We start from the raw sequence: 14,550 nt of genomic DNA on the forward strand, positions 1-14,550 counted from the left end.
TTTGCCCATTGACCAACTTCACGGTTGGATAGTCTACCTCAGCAAAGCCTGTCTACATGAATGAACACTTCAGAGTGGTCCTTGTGCACAACGTTTTCTTTTAAATTCAATATTACCTACCGATCCTAGACATGAAAAAAAATGCCACAGAATTAAACTTCAGCGGAAAGTACGTTCATATTTTCGATCTTTGGAAAAGTGAAAAATTGGGGAGGAGATGGAGTGAAGAGAGATTAATGCAATTTCCTTAATGATAAAGTTACTAATACACTGTAAGCTAATTTTGTAGTCGCAGCATGAGAACAGGAAATCTTGGTTCTTGGTTCTGCTGACACCATTGTTGTGTGCCCGCCGTGGATATACTCCCTCAGTCACTATCCTGTGACAAGTAGGCTAATGAGGACCTGGGGTGAGGAGTCCGATCACAGATGGGAGCTGAGCTGAGCCGAGCAGCAAGGAAGGTAGTAATGGGGGGTTCTGAGGGAAGCTGGGATTGGGGGGCCTGTAACGTTGCACTTTGATGCAGGGCAGAAGTCACACGACACCAGGTTACAGGCCAACAGATTTATTTGAAATCACAAGCTTTTGGAGCACTGCCCCAGGTGAAGTCACGCAGACATTACTGCCCCAGGTGAAGTCACGCAGACATTACTGCCCCAGGTGAAATCACGCAGACATTACACAGACCTCATAGCACTGTGCCCTTCACAGCAAATGCAGACAGTCTGTTCTATCCACACCCTTCACAATATCTTAAGAGAAAACATCAATTATTCCACTACCTCTATCAACATGTCTCCACTAAAAGACATTCCCGAATACCTCATGGTGATTAAATCTCTCTCCCTTCTTTTCTTCCTCTGCTACAGGAAGAATTTGGTTAAGTTTGAGAGGGTGCAGAAAAGATTTACAAGGATGTTGCCAGGGTTGGAGGGTTTGAGGTATAGTGAGATGTTGAACAGGCTGGGGCTGTTTTCCCTGGAGTGTCAGAGGCTGAGGGGTGACCTTATAGAGGTTTATAATGAAGGGCACAACATAGGGTGAATAGAGAAGGTATTTTTTTCCCCAGGGTAGAGGACTCTAAAAGTAGAGGGCATAGGTTTAAAATGAGAGGGGAAAGATTTAAAAGGGTAACTTTTTCATGTAGAAAAGGTGTTGCGTGTGTGGAATGAGCTGCCCGAGGAAATGGCAGAGGCTGGTACAATTGCAACATTTAAAAGGCATCTGGATGGGTATATGAATAGGAAGGGTTTGGAGGGATATGGGCCCAATGTTGGCAAATGGGACTGGATTAATTTTGGATATCTGGTCGGCATGGACGAGTTGGACTGAAGGGTTTGTTTAAAAAATTATGGTCTTAAGGTCAGCAACTCATGTCCTGGGTACTGTCTCTTTCAAAGTATTAACCTATCAGTCCCATTCACCTCATCTGTCCCCCAGCCCTGCAAACATCCCCATCAAACATTTATCCAGTTTCCGTTCACTAGCCTTTCATGCAGTACAGAATGAGGTGGCATCGTGGTAATGTCACTAGACTAGCCACCCAGAACCTCAGGTTAATGTTGTAGGGACATGGGTTCAAATCCCAGCACTGCAAATGGTAAAATCTGAGCCCAATAAAACACTTAGGAAATCAAAGGCAGGTTCACTGGTGACTATGCAACTGCTGTCGATTGTCAACTAAAGTTTGTTTCCCTAATGTCCTTTAGGAAAGGAGATCTGCTGTTCTTCCTGCTTATCACTCCAGATGGACAGTTTAGCCAGTGTAGATATAGAAAGGTTGTTTCCCTTTGTGGGAGAGTCGAGGACCAGAGGCCTTAATCTCAGAATAAGGGGTTTCATATTGTTATGAAGATGTAGGTGAACCATACCTTTGAAAAACTAGCAGTGACAGCACCAAGTGTTCTCAATAAGAACACAATATAACATGTGCTCCAGCTACTGGAGTAGCTGATTGCCTGGAAACAATAAAAAACAGATTTGAATTAGGCCAATCAGGTTAAATTATTCCCCGAAAAATACCAATTTCCAATCAAGTTTCAATTGGGTATATTGACAATCTTAAATGCAATGACACAATCTGATGCTCGGGGGTATAAGACTGGGTAAAAGTTGAACAGTTGGGAGGAGACCTGCCAAGCCCCAGCAGGTAAAAGGTGCCTGAAAAATAGCTCTCTTAAAAGGTACCTTTTTCGATCAGTAACCTGTGAAGCAGAATCCCTAAGAAGAGAAGACACAGGAAGATCCAAATAGCAGAACTGGTTTTGAGATGAGCAGTGTTGGTTTGTAAATCTTAATTGGGACTTTTATCAGATTATTATAGAAGGGAAGGTAAAAGATAGGTTAGAGTAAGTTAATTATTCTCTGTTATGCTTTCAGAAATAAAGTTGTTAATTTTTACTTTAAATAGTTCTTGGCCACTTGAATTTTTGCAGATTACAACACTGGATAAATCTTTTCTGTGTTGCTGGTTTTAAATTAAGCAGGAAAGTTTACCCCGTGTCATAATAATATTTAAGACAGAGGTGGGGAGGAATGTCTTCTCTCAGAGAGTAGTGAATTTGTGGAATTCTTTATAGCAAAAAGCTGTTGAGGCTGGGTGGGTAGGTATATTCTGTACTGAGATAGACAGACTTCTAACCATTAAGAGAATCAAGGGTTATGGGGAAAGGGCCAAGAAGTGGAATTGAGGATCAGCCATGATTTCATTGACTGGTGAAGGAGAATCGAGGGTAGAATGGCCTTTGTCTTATGACCACATGGTCAATATGGTTTACTCTTAGCTCCCTTCTGGGTGATTAAGGAATGACAACAAGTGCTGGCCTGGTTAACGATACTTACAGTCCAAATTAGAGTAGGGCTGGAAAAGCACAGCAGGTCAGGTAGCATCCGAGGAGCAAGAAAGTCGACGTTTTGGGCAAAAGCCTTCATCAAGAATGAGGCTGGGAGCCTCAGGTGGAGAGATAAATGGGAGGGGGCTGGGGAGAAGGTAGCTGAGCTACCTTCAGGTCATGACCTGCCCCACCTGTCAATCTTCATTCCCACTCCGCTCCACCCTCCTCTCTGACCTATCACTTTTACCCCCCACCTCCATCCACCTGCTGCACTCTCAGCTACCTTCTCCCCAGCCCTACCTCCCATTTATCTCTCTGTTCCCCCCCGCCCCCAACGCTCCCAGCTTCATTCCTGATGAAGGACTTTTGCCCGAAACATCGATTTTCCTGCTCCTCAGATGCTGCCTGACGTGTCGTGCTTTTCCAGCACTACTCTAATCTCCAGCATCTGCAGTACTCACTTTCCCCAAACGATAATTATACTCCATTGAACAAATGAAATCATAGCCCTGAACTTCCTCAAGAAAGTCAGGTGAATATAGGATCAGTGGGCTTAATGCTCCTAGACTTGAGAATTTTGCTTGGTGAAAGTGAGGACTGCAGATGCTGGAGATTAGAGTCACGAGTGTGGTGCTGGAAAAGCACAGCAGGTCAGGCAGCATCCGAGGAGCAGGAAAATCAATGTTTCGGGCAAAAGCCTTTCATTAGGAATCGCTAAGCACTAATCCCGAATTTTTCTATTTACCCCAATATAGATTTTCTAACCAACTTACTCAGAGATGTTATTACATCTCTGGGTTCAAGTCTCACCTGCTCCAGATATAGGAACACTGCCACTTCCCCTCCATCTAAGTTTTTCAATGATATGTTCACCCATCTCTGTACTGTCAGAGGACCATTTTAATATTACTTCAATGTAACTGGAATTGTGTGATTAAAACTCTTTTTGGGTTTACAGGTAAATCTGCTCCTGGAATCCGCTCATCCTGTGACCGCCATCTTTTGGCTGCAGCACACAATAGTATAGAAGTGGGGGCTGTGTTTGCAGTTCTGAAAGCAATCCTGATGCTAGGTGAGCTATCTGAAATGGGAAGCACTGTTAGCCGCTCAGGAGATTTCAAAGGTAAAGATTGCAACAAGCTCATGCCAAATTGGCTAAGATAGTGCCTTTGCCTTGCTGGCTTAGTTAGTGAACTTGACTTAGAAAAAACTAGCAGCAGTAGGCCATTGGGCCCTTTGAACCTGGTCTGTCATTCAAGGTTATATTGGCCGATCATCAACCCACTTTTCTTTCATATCCTTTTAACTTGACTTGAGCCCAGGCCTCCTGGTTCAGGTTAAGGGACACTACCACAACAAAGATGTAGGCCTTTTACACCAATTTATTGTATGCATGCGTGCACAAACTCACATAGATACATACACACACAGACATACACAGAGACAGACACACAAACAATCTCTCTCTCACTACACTCACTTTCTCTCTCTCTCTCATGCGCACGTGCGTACATACACACACACACACACACCCTTGTCTGATGCACAATAGTTCAATACCCTTGCCTTGAAGGAGTTTTTGCTGTAAATCATGGTACCATGGTTTAATCTTCTGCCAGCGCACCCTGTGTGAAGAGTGCTTGTTGGAGTGAAATACCAGAGTTTGATGGACCTGCAGCTCAGCCACAGTTATTCTCACCTTTAATAAGAGACTAAGACAGACAGGGTTCTCACTTTGTCTGAAGGTTGTAGAGAATCCTGTTGAGCACAAGTTGACTGTGTTGTGTTCATGTCTAGGTGATGCTGAATTAGGCAGCAATAATGTTAATTCTTCCAACACTGATGACTTCACTGTGACCAGTCTGTTGGCTCCCATCAGCATCCTCGATGACATCACTGATGATGATCTGAGTTCCACCAAAAACCCCAAGTCAATCCGACGAGCTGTTTCCATTGAAACAGCCAACCTGAGTGAATATGCCAGGTTTGTGCTCCGCACCATTTGCCAACAGGTAAGAATTGGTATTGAGAAAAGACTGTATTGTACAAGTGATGAAACCTTATTTAAATAAGTAGTAAGATTCTATGATAATATTGAAGAATTTTTGTGGTAAGAAATATAAAATTGCGCTTAAGGAGTCAATGTTGGTTTCAAGATTAACAATTGTAAAACCATGAGGTTTACCTGCTATAAAAATTACATTTCAGTGTATACACTGTACATCATGAGTGATGGATTCCTCTGAAATGAAGCAAGGCAAAGTTCCCTTCCACTGCCGTAAAAAAAAAACCCAAAGTTTTATTTTTTGTTAACTTTGCTCACGAGATGTGGGTTTGACTGGCTGGGCTGGCATTTATTGTCCATCCCTAATTGCCCAGAGGGCAGGTAAAAGTCAGCCATATTGCTGTGGGTCTGGAGTTTCATGTAGGCCAAACTCAGGTAAGGATGGCAGTTTCCTCCCTAAAGGACAGTAGCGAACCAGGTGAGTTTTGCCTGACAATTGACAATGGCCATCATTGGTTTCTTAATTTCAGATTATTTGCTGAGTTCATATTCCACCATTTGCTATGGTGAGATTTGAATCCAGGTTTCCCCAAACATCATCTGAGTTTCTGCATTAATAGTCCAGCCATTAAGCCACTATCTCTCGTTAGAAAGGTCTTTGATATCATCCTATCTTTAGCCTGTTTCTTTTTTAGTCAACACGTATATTTTGATCTTCATTCTTGCAACATGGGTGTCACTGTAAAGTTCAGCCTTTATTGACCATCTTTAGTTACTCTTGAGAATTGGGTGGTGAACGTCCCTGAATTGTCACAGTCCCTATGGTGAAGGTGCTTCCACTATGCTGTTAAGGATAGAGTTTCAGAGATTTTTCTTCAGTTCTCAATAGCTTTAAAGAAATAATTAGTTATCTTCTCTTCTGCTCATCAGATGCAACTTCCAAACTGAGTTGGAAAGAAGAGAAGGGGACTTGGCAGCAAAACAAACCTTCTCTCAATGTTCTTTTGATTTGCTTTGTGAGCATCAAACTTTTTGACTCTCATTCCAGTTTCAAAAACTGGGGTAATTTTGTGTATTTTTAAATGAGTTGGCCTCATTCCCATGTCTGCTGCCCCTTGATTTGGAGAAGATCACAGGAGACGGTGTGGTGGTGATTGGGAGGGGAGTGACTGGGATGTATTGGTGTTGGGTGCTCATGTTCCACAAGTGACTATTTCATAACGTGCTGCTAGCAATGGCAGCTGTGGTCCTGATGTACTCGCCGTGTAGCATATGGGGTGATGAATTAAGAAGCACGCCTGGCATATAAAATATGGAGTAGAATAGCCACGGTGGTTGCATGTGCCAGTTAATAGAGCTGTCCACTCTTGACAGCAGCCCCGTAATTAGCAGTTTAATGCCTAGCGCCCAGCACCAAGATCATAGAATCCCTACATTGTCATTCGGCTCATCAAACCCATACTAACCCTCTGAAGAGCATCCCACTCAGACACACCGTCTGTACGCTATCCCTGTAAGCCTGCATTTCCCATGGCTAATCCACCTCACCTGCACAAACCTGGACACTGCATGGCCAATCCACCTACCCTGCACACCTTTGGATTGTGGGAGAAAAACCAGAGCACATGGCGGAAACCCACACAGACACGGGGGAGGATATGCAGTCTCGACACGGACAGTCACCCGAGGCTGGAATCAACGCTGGGTCCCTGGCGCTGTGAGGCAGCAGTGCTAACCACTGAGCTACCATGCTGCTGTTTGCTGTCTTTTTACCCTGTGAACATGAACAATAGGAGTAGGCTATTCAGCAACTTGTGCCTACAATTGGATCACGACTGATCAGCGCTTCAACTTGAGTGAATTTACTTAGGATGGAGTGGCTGCCTGTATAAATTGATACTCTGGATGTAAGCCACTTAGGTAACATTTCCGCAGTGTGTGCGCTCCAGTGTTTCTGGCTTGCTGAGGTGCCAAACCAGTTTTTGTTTGTAATTGCGGCTTGAATATTTTTATAGAGTTAGTTCAGCAAGCTATAAAACTTGCCTTTGCCTAATTTTCCATCTGTAGCTTCAAATCTTGATTTGTTTTCACATCGTCCCTAGGCGGTTCTCCACATGGAAGAAGAAAGGGTGTAGGGTTTGGAGGTGAGGGCAAAAAGCTGGACATTATTTCAGGAGCCAAGGAATGAGCCTCAACCATTCCCTGCCCCAACCACACTTGCCCATTCATTGTCCCCCTCACAGAGATGTGTGACATGCCCCCCACAGAAACCCAAGCTAGGGCAGTGAGTATAATTTGGTTTAGAAAGCTGCTGTTTTGGTTGATCTAATACCAGACTAGAGACGGGATTTGCTTGCATTCCCATTCCTGTCTACCCACAGACTCCCAACTACTGGGATCTTTGCTCACCAAAACCCTAATCTTTTTGGAAATGTTCCCAGATTAATTTGTTCTAGTAAACTGTTCCTTAGAAGGAAATTATTTCACTGTCTTCTCTTCATTGGTAATTGTTGTACCTTTGAGTGGAGGCTGTGTGATCATAGTTATGTTAGTAGACAGGAAATTGAGAGATTTACATTAATAGTCTACAGACATCAGTTCAAATCCGACCATGGGAGACAAGGAGTCTCAGTTCAGTCTGGTCTTTTTTTTAATTGTTTTGTTCATTGTGGCCTGACTTGAACTCATCCAAAACTCTGCTGCCTGTCTCTTTACTGGTACCAAGTGCTGCTTCTCTCTCAGCTCTGTGTTTGCTGACCTACATTCACTTCAAGTCAAGCAATGTCTTGACTTCAAAATTCTCCATCTCGTTTCAAGTCCCTCTTTGACCATAACCCTGCATCTTTCTCTATAATCTCCTGCAACCCTCCAGTTGTCAAGAAGTGGTTCGATATAATTCTTGAGATCAGAGGCTGTGGGGCGAAGACAGGAACAGGGTACTGAGTTGGTTGAAGGACCACGATCATACTAAATGGTGGAGCAGACTTGAAGGGAAAAATTGGGTTTGAGAGTGTGATGCTAGAAAAGCACAGAGGGTCAGGCAGCATCCGAGCAGCAGGAGAATCAAAGTTTTGGGGATAAGCCCTTCATCAGGAATGAGGCTCATTCCTGCTCTCTCATTCGACTCTGATCTCCAACATCTGCAGTCCTCACTTCTTCCTTGAATGGCAAAATGGCCTACTCCTGCTCCTATTCTCTGTGTATACACTCAACTAATTCTGGCTTTTGAGCGTATATAGGTTTTATTTCTCCACCTACCTCTTTGACTTTGTTAACCTCCTACTGATGTGCCTCAGTGTCATATTTTACTCTATAATGCTTCTATGAAGCACGTTTCATGATGCCAACAGCATCGGCATCATGTAAAATTTGATTGTTCTTTCACAAGATTTGCAGATCCCACTGGATAGGCCACCATTTATTCTCCATCGCATTTCCCTTGAAGAGGTGATGGACCACATTCTTGACAAATTACATATGTTGGGGCTTAGGGGCCAATTATGAGTCAATCACATTGCGCTGGGTCTGGAGACCCATGTCGACCAGACTGAGTGACAATAGCCGATCTCCCTGCCTGCCCCAAAGGATATTAGTAAAGCAAAAAGGTGTTTATGACAATCGTTGATATTTTCATCAATTTATAAATCCTTGCAACATCCACTAGGGGTAAGCAGTAAGAGAGGGAGAGATTTCCTGGTCAGCCACATCGTGGAAAGAAAGTTGGAGCCTCTACCTTCTCTGTATCTGACTCTGGAGAGCAACATACCACACACCATGACATCACTATCGATCCCTGCTGGAATGTGCCCAAGGGGAAAGGAATGGAGGAGAGGCATGAAGAAGAGGTTGATGGTCTCTTTGGTCAAATATCCTGCTGTGGTTTTGTCTAAAAAGTCTTTACTTAGGAAGTGGTCAGTTTGGGAAGGTGGTAAAGTAATGGAAATTAAATAAGATTTTATAAAAAGGGTTCCAACAGGAGTAAGACCAGCTAGTACTTTAAGGCACATTTATCCAGCATGAACCTTGATCATCAACAGAATTGATAGGAAAGGAGCCTTGTATATCTTAAAGCTGGTATCAGTCTTGAGCATAGACTACAGAATGCCAACAGATTTCTGTAGGCAGGATAAGAGAAAGACCAAGTATGGAAGATTTCTGTTTATTGTTCAAGAATGAAATCAAATCAGTGTTTGAATTCATGATCTCAGGTGTATAAAAGTTGATGATTTTCTGTATGAATTTGATTGAAGCGTAACAGAGCTGAGGAGGGGTGGTGGCAGTTGGTGGGAGCGAGCGTAAATTATAGAGCTCTGTTTAGCCAGTCTGAGACGTGCTGTCTCTCTCAGGTTGTTTGAATAAACACTGGCGTCCCCTGCATAACTGATTCCTCTGTGGTCTCTGTAGGAGATTAGCCATAGCAGTAACAACTTGCCGAGCTATTTTGGCCACTTTCTGGAAATAGAAGTAAAGAAATTAATGGGAAGGTCAAAACCATGATCAAACTGGACAGAGTAGGTAGCCGTCCAGTGCAGCAACACCTCAAATGTACAATTCTCATTGTGGTCTTCAAATCACTCCATGATATGAACCATGCCTTTCTGTGCAATCTCCTGCAGCACTGTAAACCTCTGTCAATTCTGCAATCTGAAATTTCTAGTCTCTTTGAGTCACCAACTCCATCTTTTAACTGTTGGCAGCCATAATCACCAGTCTCCCTCTAGATTTCCATTTCTATCCCCCTCTTCTTTGAAGGTGATGCTTAGAAATGCCACTTTGAATAAACTAATGTCACCTGTGCTCATTTCCCCTTGAATGTCAAATTTTGTCTGATTGTGGCTCCGTGAATGTCTTAGGCTGTTTTACTAGTGAAAGACACCATCTCGAATTGTAATCTGTCATAGTAATTAGGATTTAGTGTTGCAATTGTGCAAACACCGATTGTGCAACAAGGGAATGCTGTTGATACTATAGATCACAGTCAAAGATGACCATACATAAAGGTACAGCACCAGGTTATCGTCCACCAGGCATGTACCTGGTACTGTGTGATTTTTAACTTTGTCCACCCCAGTCCAACACCGTCACCTCCACATCACATTTAAACATAAATACAGAGAAAGAAGCTTACTTGTTTTGTTACATAATGGAGAACATGTCATTGCATGGGAGTGACTTGTGCTCTCATTCTTTACGAGTCAATGCAACTTGTGTTTCAAAATGACATCCTGCTTTTCATTTCACTCTTGGCAGGAGTGGGTGGGAGAACATTGTTTAAAGGAGCCTGAGAGACTGTGTACGGATAAGGATCTAATACTCGACCCAGTACTCTCAAACAAACAGGCACGGCAACTTCTACAACTTATCTGTTATCCACATGGCCTTAAAGAGTGTGTGGAAGGAGACAATCCTCAGCGTCAGCACATCAAGCACATCCTTCAGGTACTGGGGATCTGGATAGGATATCTCTGGGTTTTACCATTTTTAAAATAAGCTTGTTCAGATTGCTGTTACAATCTACAATGTAAATGGGAATTAAGGGAAAAATGTGTTTGTGTATTCAGTCAGTCTGTGTAATAGATATTAAAACTGCAAAATCAATCTACAGAGACAAAATTAAAAATCTTAATACCAGGTTATCGTCCAACTAGTTTATTTGGAACCACTAACTTTCAGCTAGTACTTCCAAATAAACCTGTTGGACTATAACCTGGTGTTGTGTGATTTTTAACTTTGCCTATCCCAGTCCAACAGCAGCACCTCCACATCAAATTTATAGAGCGACGTGGGGTGAATAGACAAGGTCTTTTTTTCCCAGGGTAGAAAAATCCAAAACTAGAGGGCAGAGGTTTAGGATGAGAGGGGGAAGATTTAAAAGGGATCTGAGGTGCAACTTTTCATGTAAAGGGTGATGTGTGTATGGAATGAGCTGCCCGAGGAAGTGGTGGAGGCTGGTACAATTACAACATTTAAAAGGCATCTGGATGCGAGTATGAATAGGAAGGGTTGAGTGGGATATGGGCCAAATGCTGTCAGATTGGACTAGATTTATTTAGGATACCTGATGGGCATGGATGAGTTGGACTGACAGCTCTGTTTCCATGCTGTACAGCTCTGTGACACTATAAGCTACAATCTCATCAAAGAAAATACTGAGGATTTAAATAAAATATAACTTTAGTTGAATTGGTATCATCTGCCTGGGTCCAAACAACTTAAATTGAAGGAGAGGAATGTTTCTGATTTTGCTGTAGGTTATAATGTTGAATATCAGTCTAATTTCTTTAGACAATTTAAAGAGCAGGTAACTCTCCATTCTGGGTAAACATTTTTCCCCAACTAATACATCTGCTGATCATTAACGGCTGCTTTTAAAAACATTGTGTCTGCCTGTCAAGGCAACACTTTTGCAAACAATTTTGTTTTGTGTAGTGTGTTCATCACACTTTTGAGAATTCTGCTAAGGTGCTAAGTAAACAAAGTTCTTCTAAATGAAATTATTATATCTGGAATTATTCCACATAATTATTTTGTATGCTTTTACTGTAAATATTTGGAAAATTAAATATTAAAGTTTACTTTTGCCAACAAAACCCTTTGGGTTATGTTATTCTCTGTTATTCTAAGAATCACACCGGTGCCATAAAACAATGTTTCCTCAAATACTGTTAACGTGTTGGGACAAATATTTTACAGAAGCAATCATATTGGAACAAAAAACAAGTTGTTACAATGTTTTCTCACTGATTTAATACTCCCATGTATTATGGAAGGAGCATTGGAGCTGGTTCAGACCCCATGAGAATGATTAGCTCAGTACCAATGAAAACTAAAATTTCGCAGCCCTAAGGGGAACTGCGTTATTTAACATAGTTAGTAAGATTTAGTTTTGTCTTTTATCCCAGTGTTTGAGGGTAGTGCAAGCATGTGTAACACCTTAAAGGCATGAAGGGATGAGCTATGGATTTGTTTTGATTTCTAGCTTTCATTTTTCTTTTAGAATTTGGACCAGTGGACTCTGAGACAATCATGGTTAGAGCTCCAGCTCATGATCAAACAATGCATGAAGGAACCTGTGAGTATAAAGCACAGACTGTGACATTTATTGCACCACATTTTCTCCACGCTTTTGAGCAATTAAATCATACGTTGATATTAAATTGACATTTATGGTAATTTAAAGGATTCACAGGGAGACAAAGGAAAGCCTGTTCTGTTAGGAGAATCTAATGCAAGGGAGTAGAATTGTGTATCAATTGGAAGTTAATTTTATTTGCGGTATCGTGTATACATCGAGTCTAAAAAGGGCTTGTTGATTGTTAAGCAATGTTTGGCTTTATAAATATACACTTTGAAGTGATTATAGACTAGGCTGTAGTATTCTGTCCTCACTGCCTGGCTGTGGCAATGTGTAGATTCACTCAGCAGAGAAGGTCGGAGACACTTCAGTCCCCAAAGGCTGCTAGAAGTGTGGAATGCTCTTAGGACAAAGGTTACATACAGTGGATGGAGCACAGACTGGAAATGAATGGCTAGAATATGTCAGCAAGTAACTCATATTGACACGAAACATACAGCAAGTTTTAATCTATTATAGATCTTTATGGACTGTATGGTAATAATATTTGGAGTCATTGAAAGTGTTAATATTTTTCTTTTGTATTTGTAAAGTAGCGTATTGATGTTCTGGCCACTGGTGGCTTCTGATGGTTGAAAGGGGAAGGAACATGAGTTGAGTTTATTTGCACAGTTAAATGCATTTGGCTGTGCCCACGTTTGGAAAAAATGATCTTTTTTATTCCCTCCAAAGGCCATCCATTGCATGTTGATATAAAGCTGAAATGTACAATCTGTTCGGGTCACAGTGACAATCCATATTGTTTCTGAGATTTATGCTTCCAACTGTGTGTTCCACGTTTGACTGAAGATTTTTCTGCCAGGGCCCAGCATCAGTTGCTGAGATGAACTCGTTGTTGGAGAATATCGCTAAGGCCACTATTGAGGTCTTCCAGCAATCTGCTGAGCTGAACAGCAGTGTTGTGGCAGCTGGAATCGGGCTGTTTAACCCAAGCAATAACTGCAACAATGGAGCTAGTAACCCAAGGCAGAATGGCAAGAAGACTTTCCTAAGGTAAGGCAAGGCTTTGCCTGTACAGTCTGCAGCAGATAATGGATTGATAGAAGGTTAGTGATGGATTTTGAGAACCTGAATAGTCTGCTGGAAATGGTGACATCGCAAAACAAACTAGATATAATGATAATTATAGTGACTGAGTGATTTTTCACCAGCTGTTTAGTTAGCTTAGTTGGCCAAATTGCTGATTGGTATGGGGAGAAAGCAGGAACTGATCACTAGATAATCATATTGAATGGCACTGTAGAATTGAATGGCCGAATGGCCTACTCCGGCTACTTTTCCCTGTGTTTCTATGTAAAACACTTGCCATTTGTTTTGAAGCAGTGTTGTGTGTTCACCCTGACCAGCATTCTGGTCTCAACCAATGCCTTGTCAGTGCTGATCAACTTGGTGCACGTATCTAAACTTTCTCTTCATGTCACAATTCAACAGCCTCAGTTAAGCAAAACCTCTGAAACCTGTAATCAAATCTCAGTAATATTAGTCGCGTTAACATTGCAGTGTTTCAAGGCATTTGCATTTCGATCTTCAACATCGACGATTCCCCCAGGGCTTGACTCAGGCGGTGAATAATTATGTCAAATATTTGCAGCACGGTGGCTCAGTGGTTAACACTGTTGCCTCCCAGCACTAGAGACCGGGTTCGATTCCAGCCTTGGGCAACGGTCTGTGTGGAGTTTACACATTCTCCCGTGTCTGCGTGGGTTTCCTCCGGGTGCTCCGGTTTCCTCCCACAGTCCAAAGATGTGCAGGTTAGGTGGATTGGCCATGGGAAATGCAGGGTTGCAGGAATTTGGTAGGGGGATGGGTCTGGGTGGGATGCTCTTTAGAGAGTCGATGTGGACTTGTTGGGCAGAATGGCCTGTTTCCACACTGTACAGATTCCATTGAGCCATTCTGTGGCAGGAGTGTCCCATGAATCTTTTACATAATTGTTGAGTCACCTGCGTGCAGCCTTTAGAGATTTGGCAAGTTGTTAATGTATATGCAGATGCCTTAAAACAGTTCTGTCTGGTGAGCTGCAATGTAAAAGCAGCTATCGTTAGTCTGGATCTGACTGTAGTGAGCATGCGCTGCTATACAATTCATCACCTTTCTCCATAGTGCCCAGAAAACAATTGGGAACCTGCAAAGTAGGCACAACTTTAAGGTTAATTTACAAATCTAATTTTGGGGTTGGCTGTTCCCAGTCCTTGTAGTCTCTAATTGCTTTGCAACTGTTGTAATGAAGGTGATATATTTGGAAATTTGTCTTAATGGAGACTCTTGCATTAGATTTAGATTTATTTAATATTGTCACTGTGCCCAGGTACAGTGAAAAGTGGACCGTTTTTTTTTAGATTAGATTCCCTACAGTGTGGAAACAGGCCCTTTGGCCCAACAAGTCCACACAGACCCTCCGAAGAGTAACCCACTCCCCCCTGACTAACGCACCTAACACTTGGGACAATTTAGCATGGCCAGTTCACCTAACCTGCACATCTTTGGATTTTGGGAGGAAACTGAAGCACCCGGAGAAAACCCACGCAGACACTGGGAGAATGTGCGAACTCCACATAGACAGTTGCCCAAGGCTG

The 14,550-nt window shown here is 42.4% G+C and overlaps 1 protein-coding gene across 1 annotated transcript in view; it reads left to right on the forward strand.

Annotated features, from left to right (window-relative positions):
- LOC122556191 (mediator of RNA polymerase II transcription subunit 12-like protein) overlaps positions 1 to 14,550 on the forward strand; it is a 168,641-nt gene that overhangs the window by 41,565 nt on the left and 112,526 nt on the right. The window contains exons 11-15 of the mRNA XM_087993931.1: positions 3,793 to 3,906; positions 4,632 to 4,846; positions 10,090 to 10,278; positions 11,837 to 11,911; positions 12,777 to 12,967. Of these exons, the coding sequence (XP_087850057.1) occupies positions 3,793 to 3,906; positions 4,632 to 4,846; positions 10,090 to 10,278; positions 11,837 to 11,911; positions 12,777 to 12,967 (784 nt within the window). The remainder of the gene's footprint in view (positions 1 to 3,792; positions 3,907 to 4,631; positions 4,847 to 10,089; positions 10,279 to 11,836; positions 11,912 to 12,776; positions 12,968 to 14,550) is intronic.

Source organism: Chiloscyllium plagiosum, unplaced genomic scaffold (assembly GCF_037043375.1).
Source record: "Chiloscyllium plagiosum isolate Xiang-an unplaced genomic scaffold, Cpla_swu_hap1 HiC_scaffold_13, whole genome shotgun sequence".
In the NCBI taxonomy this organism is placed as follows: Eukaryota; Metazoa; Chordata; class Chondrichthyes; order Orectolobiformes; family Hemiscylliidae; genus Chiloscyllium; species Chiloscyllium plagiosum.